The sequence below is a fragment of the Saccoglossus kowalevskii genome, chromosome 9, assembly GCF_978046115.1.
Source record: "Saccoglossus kowalevskii chromosome 9, keSacKowa6.1, whole genome shotgun sequence".
In the NCBI taxonomy this organism is placed as follows: domain Eukaryota; kingdom Metazoa; phylum Hemichordata; class Enteropneusta; family Harrimaniidae; genus Saccoglossus; species Saccoglossus kowalevskii.
Genome location: NC_140649.1, coordinates 12,097,604 through 12,117,324, shown reverse-complemented (window position 1 = coordinate 12,117,324; position 19,721 = coordinate 12,097,604). Strand labels below are relative to the sequence as shown.

The window sequence follows — 19,721 nt, the reverse complement described above, 5'->3', positions numbered from 1 at the left end:
AAATTAGGGTCCATTTTCGGAAATATTGAAGAATATAAGAAAACAAGCAGCCTGTCGGCTGAGATAGCTCCGCTGTTAGCAATGCACATGGCAATTAAAGAACAGAAGATATCATTAGAAAATGAACAAATCTGAGAGAGGTCCACATGTAGTACCTATATGTATAATATATCAAAGCAATTGGACTTGCGGTTTTCAACAAGAAGTCGAAAATATCACTTTTTACCAAAAATTACAAAAATATTCATCAAAATTAGAGAATTAAAGATATCATCATGAAATGAACAAATCTGAGAAAGGTCCACATGTAGTACCTATATATGTAATATCAAAGCAATTGGACTTGCGGTTTTCAACAAGAAGTCGAAAATATCACTTTTCACCAAAAATTACAAAAATATTCACCAAAATTAGAGAATTAAAGATATCATTACAAAATAAACAAATCTGAGAGAGGTCCAAATGTAGTACCTATATATGTAATATCAAAGCAATTGGACTTGCGGTTTTCAACAAGAAGTCGAAAATATCACTTTTTACCAAAAATGACAAAAATATTCACCAAAATTAGAGAATTAAAGATATCATTACAAAATAAACAAATCTGAGAGAGGTCCACATGTAGTACCTATATATGTAATATCAAAGCAATTGGACTTGCGGTTTTCAACAAGAAGTCGAAAATATCACTTTTTACCAAAAATTAAAAAAATATTCACCAAAATTAGAGAATTAAAGATATCATTACAAAATGAACAAATCTAAGAGAGGTCCACATGTAGTACCTATATATGTAATATCAAAGCAATTGGACTTGCGGTTTTCAACAAGAAGTCGAAAATATCACTTTTTACCAAAAATGACAAAAATATTCACCAAAATTAGAGAATTAAAGATATCATTACAAAATAAACAAATCTGAGAGAAGTCCACATGTAGTACCTATATATGTAATATCAAAGCAATTGGACTTGCGGTTTTCAACAAGAAGTCGAAAATATCACTTTTTACCAAAAATGACAAAAATATTCACCAAAATTAGAGAATTAAAGATATCATTACAAAATGAACAAATCTGAGAGAGGTCCACATGTAGTACCTATATATGTAATATCAAAGCAATTGGACTTGCGGTTTTCAACAAGAAGTTGAAAATATCACTTTTTACTAAAAATGACAAAAATATTCACCAAAATTAGAGAATTGAAGATATCATCATGAAATGAACAAATCTGAGAGAGGTCTACCCAAGGTACATATACACCAAGTATCAAAGCATTCAGGCTTGTAGTTTTCAAGAAGAAGTCGAAAAAGTAAAACATTGACACGGACGACGGACGACGACGACGACGACGGACAATCACTCATATGATAAGCTCCGCTCGACAAAGTCGACAGCGGAGCTAAAAAGTGCAGAATAATTTAGACGAGAAAGTTTACTGGTGAAAAGGTTAAAGTAATGTAACAGCATTTTTAACATCAGGATCTGCATTGCAGTCAAGGCAGTTTTGTTTTTGTATTCGGATTCTGCATGTGTGACATTTGTTTTTGTTTGGCATGAGTCAACCTATGCATTATTAAAACTTAATTACTGACGGTTGAACTATTATAAAACATACCATAAACGCATGCACAAGCTTTTATTTCAAAAATGTTTATATCAAACCGTTCATATACGCGATCCAGTCTCATGCATGTTTTGCTATATACATGTTTTGTTTATTTGAGTAGCGATTCTTATCAGAATTTATCTTTAAATAGTCAAAGTTGCAATACAGATCCTGCTTACTATTTATTTTCACTGGCATTAAATTTCACTCTTTTGATGCTCTGAGCAATTTCACTGGATTTTAAGTTTGCGAATCTGGCAGAGAAACAAAGTTCTAGTGTTATTTATATGTTACACGGATTTAATTTAGCAAATTTTACTTATCGATGAAAATAGCAAAATTAAAAACCAGCGAATTGTTATTACAGTATTAAAAATGATGCACGGTGATTGATTTTCAAATTTTCCATTACAACATGCTATGTATCATAACAACAAGAGAAGATAGACAGATACGAGTATTCTTACTTGTAGTGGTGTTAGTAGAGGATAAAGTGGACAAATCTGATGGTGGCTGCCTAGATAGGGATGGTGATGGTGGTTTGTCATCATGCATACTACCATATACGGTAGCAAGAGGAATTGTAGGAGAATGAGATCGGTTGAGCTGTGTTTTGCTAGGAGATGTAGAGGTGTCTTCCATCGTAATGACAGTTGTTAGTGATGATGACACCGTAGTCTCTGCAAACTGTACCGGTGCAACCTTACTGATTGGAGACTGATTAACTGGTGTTAATAGCGGTGATCGATTGACAGGTGTCAGGTCTCCGTCCTTTACTTTCTCACCTTGACCACTGACTGTCAGATGTACAGTTTGCTGTGTATTTTTCAGAATAATTATTGCCTTTTCTTGTGTTATACCGATTAGACTTTTATTGTCAACAGCGAGTAATTGGTCACCAACGTGAAGTCTTCCATCCTAGTAATAATGAAAACATGGTTACAAAATCTATTACGTATTTCTATATACATTCAATCATCATTTATTTAGTGTGCAAGCACTTATTATTTCTCTCTGTGTATGTCCATTCGGTACACACATTTTAGTGTCTATGCTTATGTGCATTTCAGTGTTCATGGGTACATGCATTTCAGTGTTGATGGGTATGTGCATTTTAGTGTTCATGGGTATGTGCATTTCATTGTTCCTAGGTATGTGCATTTTAGTGTTCATGTGTACATGCATTTCAGTGTTTATGGGTATGTTCATTTCAGTGTTCATGGGTATGTGCATTTGAGTGTTCATGGGTATGTGCATTTCAGTGTTCATGGGTATGTGCATTTCAGTGTTCATGGGTACATGCATTTGAGTGTTCATGGGTATGTGTATTTCAGTGTTCATGGGTACATGCATTTCAGTGTTTATGGGTATGTTCATTTCAGTGTTCATGGGTATGTGCATTTGAGTGTTCATGGGTACATGCATTTGAGTGTTTATGGGTATGTTCATTTCAGTGTTCATGGGTACATACATTTCAGTGTTCATGGGTATGTGCATTTGAGTGTTCATGGGTACATGTATTTGAGTGTTTATGGGTATGTGTATTTCAGTGTTCATGGGTACATGCATTTCAGTGTTTATGGGTATGTTCATTTCAGTGTTCATGGGTATGTGCATTTGAGTGTTCATGGGTATGTGCATTTCAGTGTTCATGGATACATGCATTTGAGTGTTCATGGGTATGTGTATTTCAGTGTTCATGGGTACATGCATTTCAGTGTTTATGGGTATGTTCATTTCAGTGTTCATGGGTATGTGCATTTGAGTGTTCATGGGTATGTGCATTTCAGTGTTTATGGGTATGTGCATTTCAGTGTTTATGGGTATGTTCATTTCAGTGTTTATGGGTATGTTCATTTCAGTGTTCATGGGTACATGCATTTGAGTGTTTATGGGTATGTGCATTTCAGTGTTCATGGGAACATGCATTTGAGTGTTCATGGGTATGTTAATTTGAGTGTTCATGGGTATGTGCATTTCAGTGTTTATGGGTATGTTCATTTCAGTGTTCATGGGTACATGCATTTGAGTGTTCATGGGTATGTTCATTTGAGTGTTCATGGGTACATGCATTTGAGTGTTAATGGGTATGTGCATTTCAGTGTTTATGGGTACATGCATTTGAGTGTTCATGGGTACATGCATTTAAGGGTTCATGGGTACATGCATTTGAGTGTTAATGGGTATGTGCATTTGAGTGTTCATGGGTACATGCATTTGAGTGTTCATGGGTATGTTCATTTGAGTGTTCATGGGTACATGCATTTGAGTGTTTATGGGTATGTGCATTTCAGTGTTTATGGGTATGTTCATTTCAGTGTTCATGGGTACATGCATTTGAGTGTTCATGGGTATGTTCATTTGAGTGTTCATGGGTACATGCATTTGAGTGTTAATGGGTATGTGCATTTCAGTGTTTATGGGTACATGCATTTGAGTGTTCATGGGTATGTGCATTTCAGTGTTTATGGGTATGTGCATTTCAGTGTTCATGGGTACATGCATTTAAGTGTTGATGGGTATGTGCATTTTAGTGTTCATGGGTATGTGCATTTCATTGTTCCTAGGTATGTGCATTTTAGTGTTCATGTGTACATGCATTTCAGTGTTTATGGGTATGTTCATTTCAGTGTTCATGGGTATGTGCATTTGAGTGTTCATGGGTATGTGCATTTCAGTGTTCATGGGTATGTGCATTTCAGTGTTCATGGGTACATGCATTTGAGTGTTCATGGGTATGTGTATTTCAGTGTTCATGGGTACATGCATTTCAGTGTTTATGGGTATGTTCATTTCAGTGTTCATGGGTATGTGCATTTGAGTGTTCATGGGTACATGCATTTGAGTGTTTATGGGTATGTTCATTTCAGTGTTCATGGGTACATACATTTCAGTGTTCATGGGTATGTGCATTTGAGTGTTCATGGGTACATGTATTTGAGTGTTTATGGGTATGTGTATTTCAGTGTTCATGGGTACATGCATTTCAGTGTTTATGGGTATGTTCATTTCAGTGTTCATGGGTATGTGCATTTGAGTGTTCATGGGTATGTGCATTTCAGTGTTCATGGATACATGCATTTGAGTGTTCATGGGTATGTGTATTTCAGTGTTCATGGGTACATGCATTTCAGTGTTTATGGGTATGTTCATTTCAGTGTTCATGGGTATGTGCATTTGAGTGTTCATGGGTATGTGCATTTCAGTGTTTATGGGTATGTGCATTTCAGTGTTTATGGGTATGTTCATTTCAGTGTTTATGGGTATGTTCATTTCAGTGTTCATGGGTACATGCATTTGAGTGTTTATGGGTATGTGCATTTCAGTGTTCATGGGAACATGCATTTGAGTGTTCATGGGTATGTTAATTTGAGTGTTCATGGGTATGTGCATTTCAGTGTTTATGGGTATGTTCATTTCAGTGTTCATGGGTACATGCATTTGAGTGTTCATGGGTATGTTCATTTGAGTGTTCATGGGTACATGCATTTGAGTGTTAATGGGTATGTGCATTTCAGTGTTTATGGGTACATGCATTTGAGTGTTCATGGGTATGTGCATTTCAGTGTTCATGGGTACATGCATTTAAGGGTTCATGGGTACATGCATTTGAGTGTTAATGGGTATGTGCATTTGAGTGTTCATGGGTACATGCATTTGAGTGTTCATGGGTATGTTCATTTGAGTGTTCATGGGTACATGCATTTGAGTGTTTATGGGTATGTGCATTTCAGTGTTTATGGGTATGTTCATTTCAGTGTTCATGGGTACATGCATTTGAGTGTTCATGGGTATGTTCATTTGAGTGTTCATGGGTACATGCATTTGAGTGTTAATGGGTATGTGCATTTCAGTGTTTATGGGTACATGCATTTGAGTGTTCATGGGTATGTGCATTTCAGTGTTCATGGGTATGTGCATTTCAGTGTTCATGGGTACATGCATTTAAGTGTTCATGGGTACATGCATTTGAGTGTTAATGGGTATGTGCATTTGAGTGTTCATGGGTACATGCATTTGAGTGTTAATGGGTATGTGCATTTGAGTGTTCATGGGTACATGCATTTGAGTGTTCATGGGTATGTTCATTTGAGTGTTCATGGGTACATGCATTTGAGTGTTCATGGGTATGTTCATTTGAGTGTTCATGGGTACATGCATTTGAGTGTTAATGGGTATGTGCATTTCAGTGTTTATGGGTACATGCATTTGAGTGTTCATGGGTATGTGCATTTCAGTGTTTATGGGTATGTGCATTTGAGTGTTCATGGGTACATGCATTTAAGTGTTCATGGGTACATGCATTTAAGTGTTCATGGGTACATGCATTTGAGTGTTAATGGGTATGTGCATTTCAGTGTTCATGGGTACATGCATTTGAGTGTTCATGGGTATGTTCATTTGAGTGTTCATGGGTACATGCATTTGAGTGTTTATGGGTATGTGCATTTCAGTGTTTATGGGTATGTTCATTTCAGTGTTCATGGGTACATTCATTTGAATGTTCATGGGTATGTTCATTTGAGTGTTCATGGGTACATGCATTTGAGTGTTAATGGGTATGTGCATTACGGTGTTTATGGGTATGTGCATTTGAGTGTTCATGGGTATGTGTATTTCAGTGTTTATGGGTATGTGCATTTCAGTGTTTATGGGTATGTTCACTTCAGTGTTCATGGGTACATGCATTTGAGTGTTCATGGGTATGTTCATTTGAGTGTTCATGGGTACATGCATTTGAGTGTTTATGGGTATGTGCATTTCAGTGTTTATGGGTATGTTCATTTCAGTGTTCATGGGTACATGCATTTCAGTGTTCATGGGTATGTTCATTTGAGTGTTCATGGGTACATGCATTTGAGTGTTCATGGGTATGTTCATTTGAGTGTTCATGGGTACATGCATTTGAGTGTTTATGGGTATGTGCATTTCAGTGTTTATGGGTATGTTCATTTCAGTGTTCATGGGTACATGCATTTGAGTGTTCATGGGTATGTTCATTTGAGTGTTCATGGGTACATGCATTTGAGTGTTAATGGGTATGTGCATTTCAATGTTTATGGGTATGTGCATTTGAGTGTTCATGGGTATGTGCATTTCAGTGTTTATGGGTATGTGCATTTCAGTGTTTATGGGTATGTTCATTTCAGTGTTCATGTGTACATGCATTTGAGTGTTTATGGGTTATGCATTTCAGTGTTCATGGGAACATGCATTTGAGTGTTCATGGGTATGTTAATTTGAGTGTTCATGGGTACATGCATTTGAGTGTTCATGGGTATGTTCATTTGAGTGTTCATGGGTACATGCATTTGAGTGTTCATGGGTATGTTCATTTGAGTGTTCATGGGTACATGCATTTGAGTGTTCATGGGTATGTTCATTTGAGTGTTCATGGGTACATGCATTTGAGTGTTCATGGGTGTGTTCATTTCAGTGTTCATGGGTATGTTCATTTGAGTGTTCATGGGTACATGCATTTGAGTGTTCATGGGTATGTTCATTTGAGTGTTCATGGGTACATGCATTTGAGTGTTCATGGGTACATGCATTTGAGTGTTCATGGGTACATGCATTTGAGTGTTAATGGGTATGTGCATTTGAGTGTTCATGGGTATGTTCATTTGAGTGTTCATGGGTACATGCATTTGAGTGTTCATGGGTACATGCATTTAAGTGTTCATGGGTACATGCATTTGAGTGTTAATGGGTATGTGCATTTGAGTGTTCATGGGTACATGCATTTGAGTGTTAATGGGTATGTGAATTTCAGTGTTCATGGGTACATGCATTTGAGTGTTCATGGGTATGTGCATTTCAGTGTTTATGGGTATATGCATTTGAGTGTTCATGGGTACATGCATTTAAGTGTTCATGGGTACATGCATTTGAGTGTTAATGGGTATGTGCATTTCAGTGTTCATGGGTATGTGCATTTCAGTGTTTATGGGTATGTGCATTTCAGTGTTTATGGGTATGTGCATTTCAGTGTTTATGGGTATGTGCATTTGAGTGTTCATGGGGTACATGTATTTGAGTGTTTATGGGTATGTGCATTTCAGTGTTTATGGGTATGTTCATTTGAGTGTTCATGGGTATGTGCATTTCAGGGTTCATACATGGTCCAACAAATCGAACAAGCCAATCTACCTGAAATGCTGCCCCTCCAAATGTGATATCTTTGATAAAGATCCCTGAATTTCTGGCTTGAATTGCAAGACCCAGACTACCAGCTCCCTGCAGAAAGAAACTGTCTAGTGAATTATGTTCAATTACATTTACTTTAAATAAATTGTACTCTGTTGAGCCATAGAAATATAATGACACAATATTGAATCATCAGAACATTAAAAATACCTTTCTCAGTGTAATATTCTGTACATTAGAATAAGTGGAAAAATCCTCCCTGTAGTCATTGTCGCCATGGTGATATTCAATGTTACTGTCAAAGTGTTCTTTTTTTGGTGTATGATGTGGAGAATGGTCAAAGTCTCCCTGTAAAGCAAAGTATATAGTCACAATCACAGTAAAACCTATCTTAATCTGAACATCAAAAGAACTGACATTAACGCGTGTTTTATGACTTGAAAAAAGCAATTTATCAAAAAAACAGGACAATTTAATCACACAAACTATAGACTCCAAAGAAAGGAGACAATAAAACCGAGAAATTTCGTCTTCAGAATATATTGCACAAACATTAAATTTTTGGCCAAAATCAAATGACATATAATGATAGTACTGTATGTTTTGTGCATTTAGTCACACTCATTGTAAATAAAATATAATGTACCAGTTATACATTAACAGAAAATGAATTCTCTTGTCTAATTACCTTGCTCTTGAGTACTGGATAGAATTGCAACGGTGGAACAGCTAACTGTGCCATATTATCAGTGGATCGTAGAATAATCATTTTAATTATACTACTGTGTATTCCTTTAATAATAGCAGAGGCATTCTGATGACTTCTTCCATATAATACTGTACCATTTATCTACAGGAAACAGAAGGTTTGATTTAAAAATAAATTAGTTTGACAAATGGGTGGTGTACATGTCTTTGTATCTGTTACTCGCGTAGATCAGTAACTCATCGCTATTAAAAGATATTTTTTATGTTGTTTATTAATAATTTTGGGAGAAAATGTGTGTCACTTTTGAAATAAAAAATGAACAAGCTTGCAAAGCAATGACATTTTTTCATCACTAAATAGTTGTTGTTCAGCCATTTTTTAAAAATAATAACCATATGTACTACAATAGAAATGATACAATCTGATGCTATCATGTCCATGTCCTCTATTGTAACCCAATGTACAGATAGCATTCTGTAATATTTCACAGTTGTCTGCATTTTGGACTTGAACTTGAAGTTGCTGAGGAACTGATAGCAGCAAATGTCAGAATGATGCCAGCATGGTTATACAGACAGATATACCTTTAGTTAAGAGTATTGTAATTGTCATACTGTATCATTTTTGATACAGGAGACATAAAATACTGTAAAACCATTTATTTTCACTCGCATTTAATTTCATTATTTTGATGTTTAGAGCAATTTCATTGGATTTTTAAAGTTCACATACTTGGCAGGAAAACAATGAATCCATATTTTTATATTCTACATGTTCACCTGAATTTAATTTAGCAAATTTCACTTATCATTGAAAATAGCGAAAATTGAAAAACCATGCAGTGAATATTTAATAACATATTGCTTGTTGACATGAAACCTGAATGGTTAGAGACTATAAATACCTCAAGTATTTCATCACCGACATTGATTCTTCCATCCTCAGCAGCGGCTCCATCAGGCTTAACACCAACTATGAACACACTGGCTTTATTCCTATCTCTGTTGCCTGCCAAACTATCAAATGAATACAATTATATCACACAATTAGCCCCAATAAATGAATCTTTGAATCTCTATTTAACTACATATAGTCAGCACAGAATTCTGTGTCATCACTGATTGGCTGTCTCCATGACTTCAGTACATTACCATGGAAACTTGCGTGGACAGACAGACCCTTATGTAAGGCCCGCTTACAGTCTTCTAGACCGCTTCACAAGAATAAATCTAGCCTAGTTTCACAGCTTTTAACATAGGAATTATCATTTGTGTGTGCATATTCAAGACATCATAGAACATCCTGTTTTGTTTGATAAATGGCTACTGTTCATGAACACTGAACAGTCAATTTGCATACCATTACAAAATATACGATTTGGAGTCACCAATATTTAGGATTTCAGGGATGTAGTGGTAATTAATTTAGTAGTCAAATTAATCTATGAAAAATGACCACTAGACCTAAGTGAATCAAACATACAGTGCATATGCAGACAAGTAGAAGTTAGGAGAATTAGAAATGAGGCTTATAATACATTACTCATTTTAGCTGACATCTGAAATTGTCAAAAATACTTGAATTATTACAATTTCTACTAATCTATCAGGAGATGTAATGTACACCCACGAACATAAAGATATCGGTGACGTACGTGTTTTGAGACTGTTGGCCATCATAGCAACACTCATGCATGCATGGACTGATAAGAGTTCTGGGAATATTATTATCACATACTATGGAGATATGAAAACTGATAATAATTCTGTTTTATCACACTGAACTACATATATTATAATAAATAAGTATATTTCTCCTGTTACTACTTATAATTAATTCGACCTATTTGAATATCATCACTACCATATAAGGAAAAATACAGAACAGTAATCTTCACTTTCTCACCACTATCGGTACTTCCCTATTTTTATCACAAATTCACAAAATAGTTCTGTTTATAGTCTGCACTATCTTTCAGAAGATTTAGAAAAAATAGCCAAATTTTTTGAGTGAAAACTGAAAAATTGACTCAAATTTGTCTGTTGGCTTCAAAATTAGAGTACATTTCCAGAAATATTGATTCGGAAGAATATAATAAAGACAAATTTGGGCGAGAAAGTCTGGTGGTGAAAAGGCTAATACGAATCATTTATAGGAATTTAGAACAAGCATGTCAAACTGTTGATTACATTTCACTGTGACGACTTGTCTTAATTTTCATGGACTCTTCAAACACTCAAAGTTATGCTGCTCGCGAAATTGAAGACGTTTACTAAATACTCACAGGTAGTTTCAAGGACTACACTCTAGTATAATTAGCTATAAAGTGTGCATCTGTATGGATTTGATGTTCAACAACTATTACAAATGTCTCATTCATTATGACATGCATGACTGGAGAAATGTCTACATGAACAACGTTACTGTATATATCAAAGCTACCATATTTACTTTATTAGTACTGCATGTACTTTATACATAAATGACAGGTACACAATGTACGTGTCTACAGTCCAAATTAAAGCGGGGGAGTTGTCACCTTTGCATGCGTCAGATGGCCATAACATGTCATTGTTTACAAACAAGCATCTACCCATGAGCCTTTGCGTTCTTACTGTGTGATGTTATCGTCGCTTGGGATCAAAATTCCCGCGTGTGCGCAGGTGACGACCCTCTCGCTTGAAGTCATGATTCAGTATACAATAAGTGCAGTATTTGGTCTATGGATGCTTCTATTAGAGATATACTTCTAATAAAGCAAACATTGGTAAAATACCCAATCAATAATAATGCATGATGCAGTGTATCCTGCAGTGTACTGCGCCCCAGGAATACCCCAGGAAAGTGTTCTTTGTTCTTCGTGTAATTACATGTAGATGTTCGTATTTAAGGGATTTTCCCACACAATAACGACGAATTCGACCAAGTTTTGTTATCGGCTGGCTTAATATTATCCCAATGGATCGTATTTCTGTGCAAGATTGGTATTTTGTTCTGATTTGTAGGAATCTGAAAAACGCGTTTCACAACTTGTATCTTATTTAGTTTTATGCTGCATTCAAGATGGCGGCCCCATATAGTAAATATCGTATTTATTTTATTATTACGTGTGCGCCAGCTGACTGTGGATACACCGCATCACTCGTGAAAATAACTTCCATATGCAACGAAAGCCACGGGGAGGGTGTGGGATTTTGTTATAATATCAGATTTATTGAACTGAGGAAGTAATTTTCATTTGTTCTGAGCCTATACTACACCCATTTGATAATCCAGAGTCACCCATTAGATATCCTTTATACATGCAAGTTTTGCTACACAATCTAGAAAAGATTTCATAGTCTACCTGAGTCCGAGTCCATTTTCATTCTTTTCTAAATCTATTAGAAGGAGTTCACCTGGTAAATCACCATATTTGTTCTTGATTTTTTCTGTAAAAGTGAAGAAAGAGATAAAAAAAACAGTTATTAAAGAATAAGTTTGAAGAAAAAAGCAAAACCCTTAGTTTTACAAATCCATTGGAGTATTTTTGCTTTTAAAAGACACTTTTTTAAAATTTTAAGTTTTAAATCTAGTGACCAGATTGGGTGGCCAAATTGGAAATAGAACAGCCACAATCTGATTTACAGACCAAGTTAGGGTGGCAAAACAGAATATAGAACAGCCACAATCTGATTTACTGACAAGTTAGAATGGCCAATCAGAATATACAACAGCCACAATCTGATTTACTGACAAAATCGGGTGGCCAATCAGAATATAGAACAGCCACAATCTGATTTACTGACGAGATAGGGTGGCCAATGAGAATATAGAACAGCCACAATCAGATTTACTGACAAGATAGGGTGACAAATCAGAATATAGAACAGCCAAAATCTGATTGATTGACAAGTTGGGGTGGCAATTATAGAACAGTCACAATTTACTGACAAGACTCTCAAAAAGAGTAAAAAATTGCCACTTCCAGTTTAGACTAATCCAAGATGGCAGCCAAAGTATTTTACCACTCAGAATGATGCAAGCAGATTTCTAAGACAAACACCCATGCGCTCACCAAATTTCAGAACTGTAGCAATCAGAATCAGAACCACTCAGAATGCTGCAAGCAGATTTCTGTTTCTCAGACAAACACCCATACGCTCACCAAATTTCAGAACTGTAGCAATCAGAATCAGAACCACTCAGAATGCTGCTAGCAGATTTCTGTTTCTCAGACAAACACCCATGCACTCATCAAATTTCAGAACTGTAGCTGCAATTCTTAAAAAAATACCCACAATCCATCATACATGTAATAGAAAAACATTGTACACTATGCTAACAATGTGAACAATTCTTGTGAAAATTATTCTGTATATATAGGCCTAAGCAAAATTAGGTCCCATAATACCACATCAACATTCTTTGTTGACTATGACAAAAAAAACCATATTCACTGTGTATTCCAGCTGTTACAAATTGAGTCAAGAACTATTTCTGGACCAGGAATACGTGCTATGATTCATAAATGGTATACATTAATTATTATGCTATCTATTAAATGTACAAATTTCTAACGGCATGATTGTGGGATTGTTCTCCGGAATTACTTCAATCGTATAATTACAATTGCTGGGAATAACTCGTCAATGGATACATACATAATAAATTTCAATTGCAGATAATGGATAATAGGATTAGACTGCAAAAAAAAGTCAAACAAATGATTATGTTAAGATGGCACACATGTATTTGTTTTGGTGCATAATCATTTGATAATTCAACTTTTAACCCCTATCTGGTCGAATCAGTGTAAAAGTTCATAGGGCTGGCAGAATAAAGATGAACTCACTATTTGTACCAGTATGCCCCCAAACTTTTTGCACCATTGTGCCCTCTAACTTCTGATCTTTTTGCACCAGTGTGCCCTCTAACTTCCGAAACAAAATGGTACACCAAAAAACAAGTTGAGTCAGTTTGTCTGGAGAGGCTGGTTTTTAAGAAAAAAAATTAAATTGTACATGACTGTCTGGGTGACTGAAGTCACAAATAAAAATGCTGTGGGACCCATATTTCTTTCATTTTTATACTTTTGTTTATAAAATGTGAATTTTATTTTTAACCAAATTACACATTCCACAACTGCAAATAAGATGTTTTTCCAAATCATTACATCAACATTTTCTGTTGCGCCACTGATGTGCCAGTAGCACAACGAGTTGCGTCACATCTCTCATATCTACTTAGAGGCCATGATGCACTAAAAGAAAAATGGAATTTAAATTCCAAATTATGATTTCGAGGTAAATAAAATACAACTTAACAACACAAAAAAACCAAAAAAACTTGACAACATACACAAGTAAAATTGTTCATGAGTTGTCTAATGTATATAATTATAATATTTTGAAGTAAGCAGTATATGACAATGAAAAAAGTGTTTATTAGAAAAACTGCACGTGTCTAATGAATAAACCATTGGTCTCATGAATTTATCCACATCTCCATTTATAGTACTAGTAGTCTGTAATAAACTCAGCTGCATTTTAAACTGATCGAAATACTAGCATAAAACTGCAACATCAGATTGACAGACATCAGATTCTTAGATGGATGAGAATCTTTTTTATCAGTTTTAGTATGTATCACAAGATGATATTTGCCAATGATATATTAACAAGCCATGCATGGCACAGTCCCTGTTAGTTATCGAATTTAAGATATATAGTTTTGTTTATAGTAATATAGCTGGAATATAAACCTGTCAGGAATATGTTTAACATTTAAATGATTGATATTTGTATCTGATCGTCAAACGAGTATTGAGAGATATTGCTCTGGAACAGCATTAATTAAAACAAAATCAGCTATTTTGAATACATGTATAATGAATATATAAAATTTGAACATAGTCAGTCAAAGCATGTCAGAGATATGGCTCTAGAAGCCCATTCATTAAAACAAAATGGCCACTAGTCAGCCATTCTGAATCCGATCTAAAAAATAAAATAACGTGCATCAGGAACCCGTAATGTCTAATGTATGTACCAAGTTTGAACAAAATCCATCCATAAATGCCAGAAATGCTTGATATTTGATGATTTTTTAGCACAAAAATGGCCACCATTCGGGGACTAATAATATGTGGGAGTTGTACATGTATGTATCACAAGATGATATATTCAATGGTTATAATATTGGAGATTCCTATTTATTCAGATACAGCTCTATTAGTAGCGCATAAACTAAATACGTAACTTACAGAGGTGTTTGGATTCTATAAATAAGTAATATTTAATAAGTAAATATTTGTGAGGGTTGTATTTATCACATCACATCACATCACATCAAGAAGCTAAAAAAAAGTTTAAAATGTTATCCATAAACACACATTGTACATATATTATTAGATTGTATTCATTCCTAACTGATATTTAGGATAATCCATTGAAAGAAAATAAAATATAGTCTAGCTAACAAAAAGAAATAACACAATCTATTGAAAGCTATTTAGTAAGTACAATGTAATATAATAATGGAGTTTAGAAAGGCAGATTATGGGAATAGTTAAGACAAGACCTGTCAATGCCAGATGCTATAGCTAAAAGCATCCGAATGCTCAACAGATCAAATGATATTAAATTATTATTAACTACGGAAAAGACATATTTGCTTATGATTATAATTATTAAGAAAAAAAACCCTTTTTAGAATAATGATTATCATAATAAAATATTATGATATGCATTCATTTTATGTCAAAATACTTATACACTGTACATGATTTATACTGTACAGATGTATTCTTCTTCCAGTTCCTAATAATTTGATAACCCATTCGACTATTTTACAATGATGAAAGGCATTAATATAAAATATAAAAAAGCTAAACAAAACAAATTTATCATTCTAAGCTGCAAATATTCATTTGTGCACCTCTTATGATTGACATCTTAGGCAAATCCAAAACTTAATTTAATACTTTGTTATATGTTGACAATTATGAGCTATCTAATATACATTCAGTATTAAATAATTAACAAAATCAATATTAAATGTAAGTCAAATAATTATGGATGTAAGTCGTATGTTTCCATAATCCCATCACAGGTACCAAATATTATGATAGATTTACCTTTAGGAGGTGTGGAATGCAAATCAGTGTCAACTGATTTCTTATTATGACTACACAAATAAACTTGATTCCAATAAAAAGATTCTGCAAATTTTAGAAGGGTTTAAAAATAATTTAAAAAACTGCTAATGTTATTATATAGTGTTAAATGACAACGACAAACATTTTAGTTTATGGAAGAGCTAAAGAGAAAGCAATGGTGGCAAGTTAATTGTCATTCAAAGCATGTGGCAGTCAACGAAAACTACTATCAGTCTGCTTTATCTCAACTCTCAGATCACTTATAAAACCCTCTGAAAACCTTGACCAAATCAATAACCTATGTCTCTCAAAGGAATAGCAAGTAACGACCAAGTAGAATACAATTACTCTGAAAAAGGTAATGCATAAATTATTCAACGTCAAATATATAATACTGCAACCTAAATTACATGTTTGAAAGAACATGCTTTATTGGATGGTGGTAAATTCCTTCACAGGCCACAAATCTCAACAATAGACTAGTGAATGTAATGTACATCAATAATTCAATAAATTATTCTGGGGGAAAAAAATATTTTTTTTTTTTAATTTTGTATTAATTAATTAATTAATTAATTAATATGAATGCAAAGCTTGCAGCATCTGTTGTATAATATTCAACTGATTATTTTTTAATCCATATCTGTTGTTTACTTTTGAAATCATTTTTAATAACACAACATTAAGAAATATGAGACAAGAAAAAAAAGCATCTCAAGTGAATTCAATTTAATTTAATGGTTGGGAAAAATAAATGTTACTGAGCAAATTTATATTTTCACCAAACAAGTAAATGAAATATAATAGGTTCAACCAGCTGTGCATTTGAAATCTAGAATGTGGGAAGAACTTTGCACGCATACTAATTAGCGGAGAGGTGACTGTTTCCCACTGCTGTTAACAGTGAATAGAGCAGTGATAGAAGGTCCATTATGTGGCTCTTTGTTGTATAGTGTTATAATATATTCTTTTCATTGTGTTATTATGATTGGAATCATAGATACACTTGTCAAACTGTCTTAAAAATTGTTGGCGCTGAAACTGATGTCTAACGGTGAGACCAGAGTTATGAACAACTGTCAATATCAATGATTAATGCTTTGAAATTAAGAAAAATGAAATTAATACACTATGTTTGATAACACAGGAATATAAAAATTAAGAATAAATCCACTAAAAGCAACTATACGAGATTAAGGGTAATTCCTGTAAAAGCAACTATATGAGATTAAGCGTAAATCCTGTAAAAGTAACTACATGTGATTAAGGATAAATCCTGTGAAGGCAACTACAAAAAATAAGAGATTGAGAGTAAATCCTGTAAAAATAATGACAAGCCGAATTTCAACTACCATACAGATTCAATGACGAATAACTCACAAAATTGAACAGCAAATAAATACCTTGTATGAAAACATCACTTTCGTCCGGCATTGTGAATTGATGTATATTACTCAATGGACGATGGATTAAGTTTGCAATATTGCCAACTCATCTTAACCATCAACTATAAACATCATTACGGAGACGAGAGACTCAACAACTGCGGGCACTGATTCCCCGAGTGAAACAATGAAAACAACAAGCAGCCACAAATTATACAGTGATCCTCGCTCTTCACCCCAGACCTCAAGAATTAGACGGAATGTACAGCAATGATGTAAGCATACATGCAGTAATAATTCATCATGTACAGTTAATTCAATGTTGGACCCGGCAACTGAAGCATGGTTTATGCTGCTTGCTTGCACAGACGTTTACATGTTCCACAACGGCCTGTGTATTTTAATAGACTAAGAGAACGTGGTTCACATATGATTACCATCTTGGCACCAAGCACAGCTGACTCAATATCCGGTTATCCAACCATTATTCAGTTCTATACATTAAATCTAGAGATTTCAGACTGAATGGTAACCTTTCACCCCTATGCGCTCATAATGGTTTAACCCAATACGTTTTAAACAAAGGAATTTTGATGAAGAACATACTGACAATATCCTCATTTTAGAAATCAAACAAAAATTTTAATTTACAAAATAATACAGATTTTTTTTCAGGTATTTTTAAGTGAGAAAATATCAATGCATATGATTCGTGAGTAATATTAAATAGTCTGATAAAGGAAATTGGCACATGCTGTTATACTTTTATGGACATTAAACTTAATATAAAAATGTGTACACAGCTCACTCATTTAAAAGAATAAATGCCTTTCATATCAAAGTGGACATCCAATATTAATTAATTATAATATATAAAGCCAAATTCTCTTTCTCTTGCACAATGTAATGTAATATATGCAGCTGCAAATCACAGCAAAGTGCATTATCCCAAAGAACCTGAGCAGCGTAACACCCAGAATGCAATTCTGCTTCAAATCACAGCAAAGCTAGTGTACCAACCATTCCATAATATAAGGTTATTAACAAAATACTGGGATTCATGTCTGGGTACATCGTACAGCGAAGGATTGACCAAGACGTGTAGTGTTGCATAATCAAACAGACTACACATGTGCACTTGTTTCGTACTTGATCGGGCCCCGAAAATTAAGGTGGTAATTGCTCTCTTATGCTTTTATACAAGCTAGAAAGACTGTCTTGACACGCATGCATTTATGCAGTGCCCTAAACGAATAGCTTCTGAAAATATTATTGTTTGTAGTAGCAGCCAGGAGATTCGATCGACTTTGAAGATCAGCAGTCTGAATAGTTTTGCCTAAATGGAACTCGTTATAACCACTGCCGAATTTTTCTAGTTCATACAAGGTTATGTAATAGAGTCAGTAAAACAAATTTTAGAGATTGAATGAAAGTTAGCCTGCTGATGTAGTCAAAAAGAGTCCAATAACCTTATAAATTTGCAAAATTATGAGACTTAGCAACTTTGTTTGCATAATTATTTGATGTAGATACCGAAAATTATTGTATTATGAAACAGTATAATGTTCTACCCATGATGCAATTCAGGTTTGAATTACAACAAAGTGTACTTTTCACCTATCCATTCTTTTGAAAAATAAAAATGCTATCCCATAATGCAATGCAACACTGATAAGCTATTCAGGTTGAATTATTGTGCCTTCCCACAATGCAATGTAATAATTAATGTGATGCATTTTAATAAGGTTGTAATTGCGTTTTGCACTGATATTGCAATGTAATAGCCATAGAAGAGTACATGAACCGAAAACTGCATATATTATATACTTAATCATTAAAAATATGACTTATTTTGACAACAGACATACGCTGACATATATATATTAAAGAACATGTGCTACAAAATATGACAATCAAAATCTTTTTTTTTTTAAATTTGCATTTTGTTTTATGCTCCGAAAATGTGACCTTGAATACATAATTTTAACTGACAGCATGATCCTTAATATCTATACCATACTATAAATTAATATTTATTTGACTAACTTTATTAATCATTGAGGTCCTTGATCAAATCCCAGTCTTAATTCACAGCATGAGATTTCAACAGCTGTTCTTAGCAATCATAAGTAAAGAAAACTAAGGTGATTGCCATTCAATTTCAGATAAGGTGATTCAGCTTATTTCTCACTGGTGATATTAAGAAATGCAAATTTTGACATTTGTTGGCATTGCACATGGATTAAATTCCCCCTAAGTTATTAGAGACTAACAAAATCATCAATACAAGGACTAGACACATTTCTGCTTTGGGAGATGATTAGGAAAACAAATAATCAACAACAAAAGGCAGTTTGGGAAAAACAGCAGCAACAAAACAGAACGTTTTGATAGAAAACATATGTTACTGTAACAGTATTATTTTGAATACAATTTAATCAATCTGGGTTAAAACAATTATTGAACCTAAAAAACATATTCGACTCATCTACATTTTTCACTTTATACATAGTCCCCATCCCTTCTCTCAGGTAGATGATCACTATCTATCTATTGCATTCCTCCCTAGACAAGACAGACCTGGCCTCGACTTGACTGGCAATCCACTAATGAAATTAATGAATAACCTATTTTGTGTAGGACTGTTTGGAGTGTCAGATTTAGTAGCTTTCATTTTCACAACTCCACATTCAATCACCTGTGCATACAGGGCAATATATAGAACAAGTGAA

At 34.3% G+C, this 19,721-nt stretch overlaps 1 protein-coding gene across 1 annotated transcript in view; it reads right to left on the bottom strand.

Moving 5' to 3' along the window:
• Positions 1 to 19,721, bottom strand: part of LOC100370730 (multiple PDZ domain protein-like) — a 203,125-nt gene that overhangs the window by 23,940 nt on the left and 159,464 nt on the right. Inside the window, exons 25-30 of the mRNA XM_085503929.1 lie at positions 11,813 to 11,897; positions 9,371 to 9,482; positions 8,446 to 8,607; positions 7,968 to 8,105; positions 7,761 to 7,847; positions 2,078 to 2,528 (exon numbers count right to left, since the gene is read on the bottom strand). Coding sequence (XP_085360055.1) covers positions 2,078 to 2,528; positions 7,761 to 7,847; positions 7,968 to 8,105; positions 8,446 to 8,607; positions 9,371 to 9,482; positions 11,813 to 11,897 — 1,035 coding nt within the window. The remainder of the gene's footprint in view (positions 1 to 2,077; positions 2,529 to 7,760; positions 7,848 to 7,967; positions 8,106 to 8,445; positions 8,608 to 9,370; positions 9,483 to 11,812; positions 11,898 to 19,721) is intronic.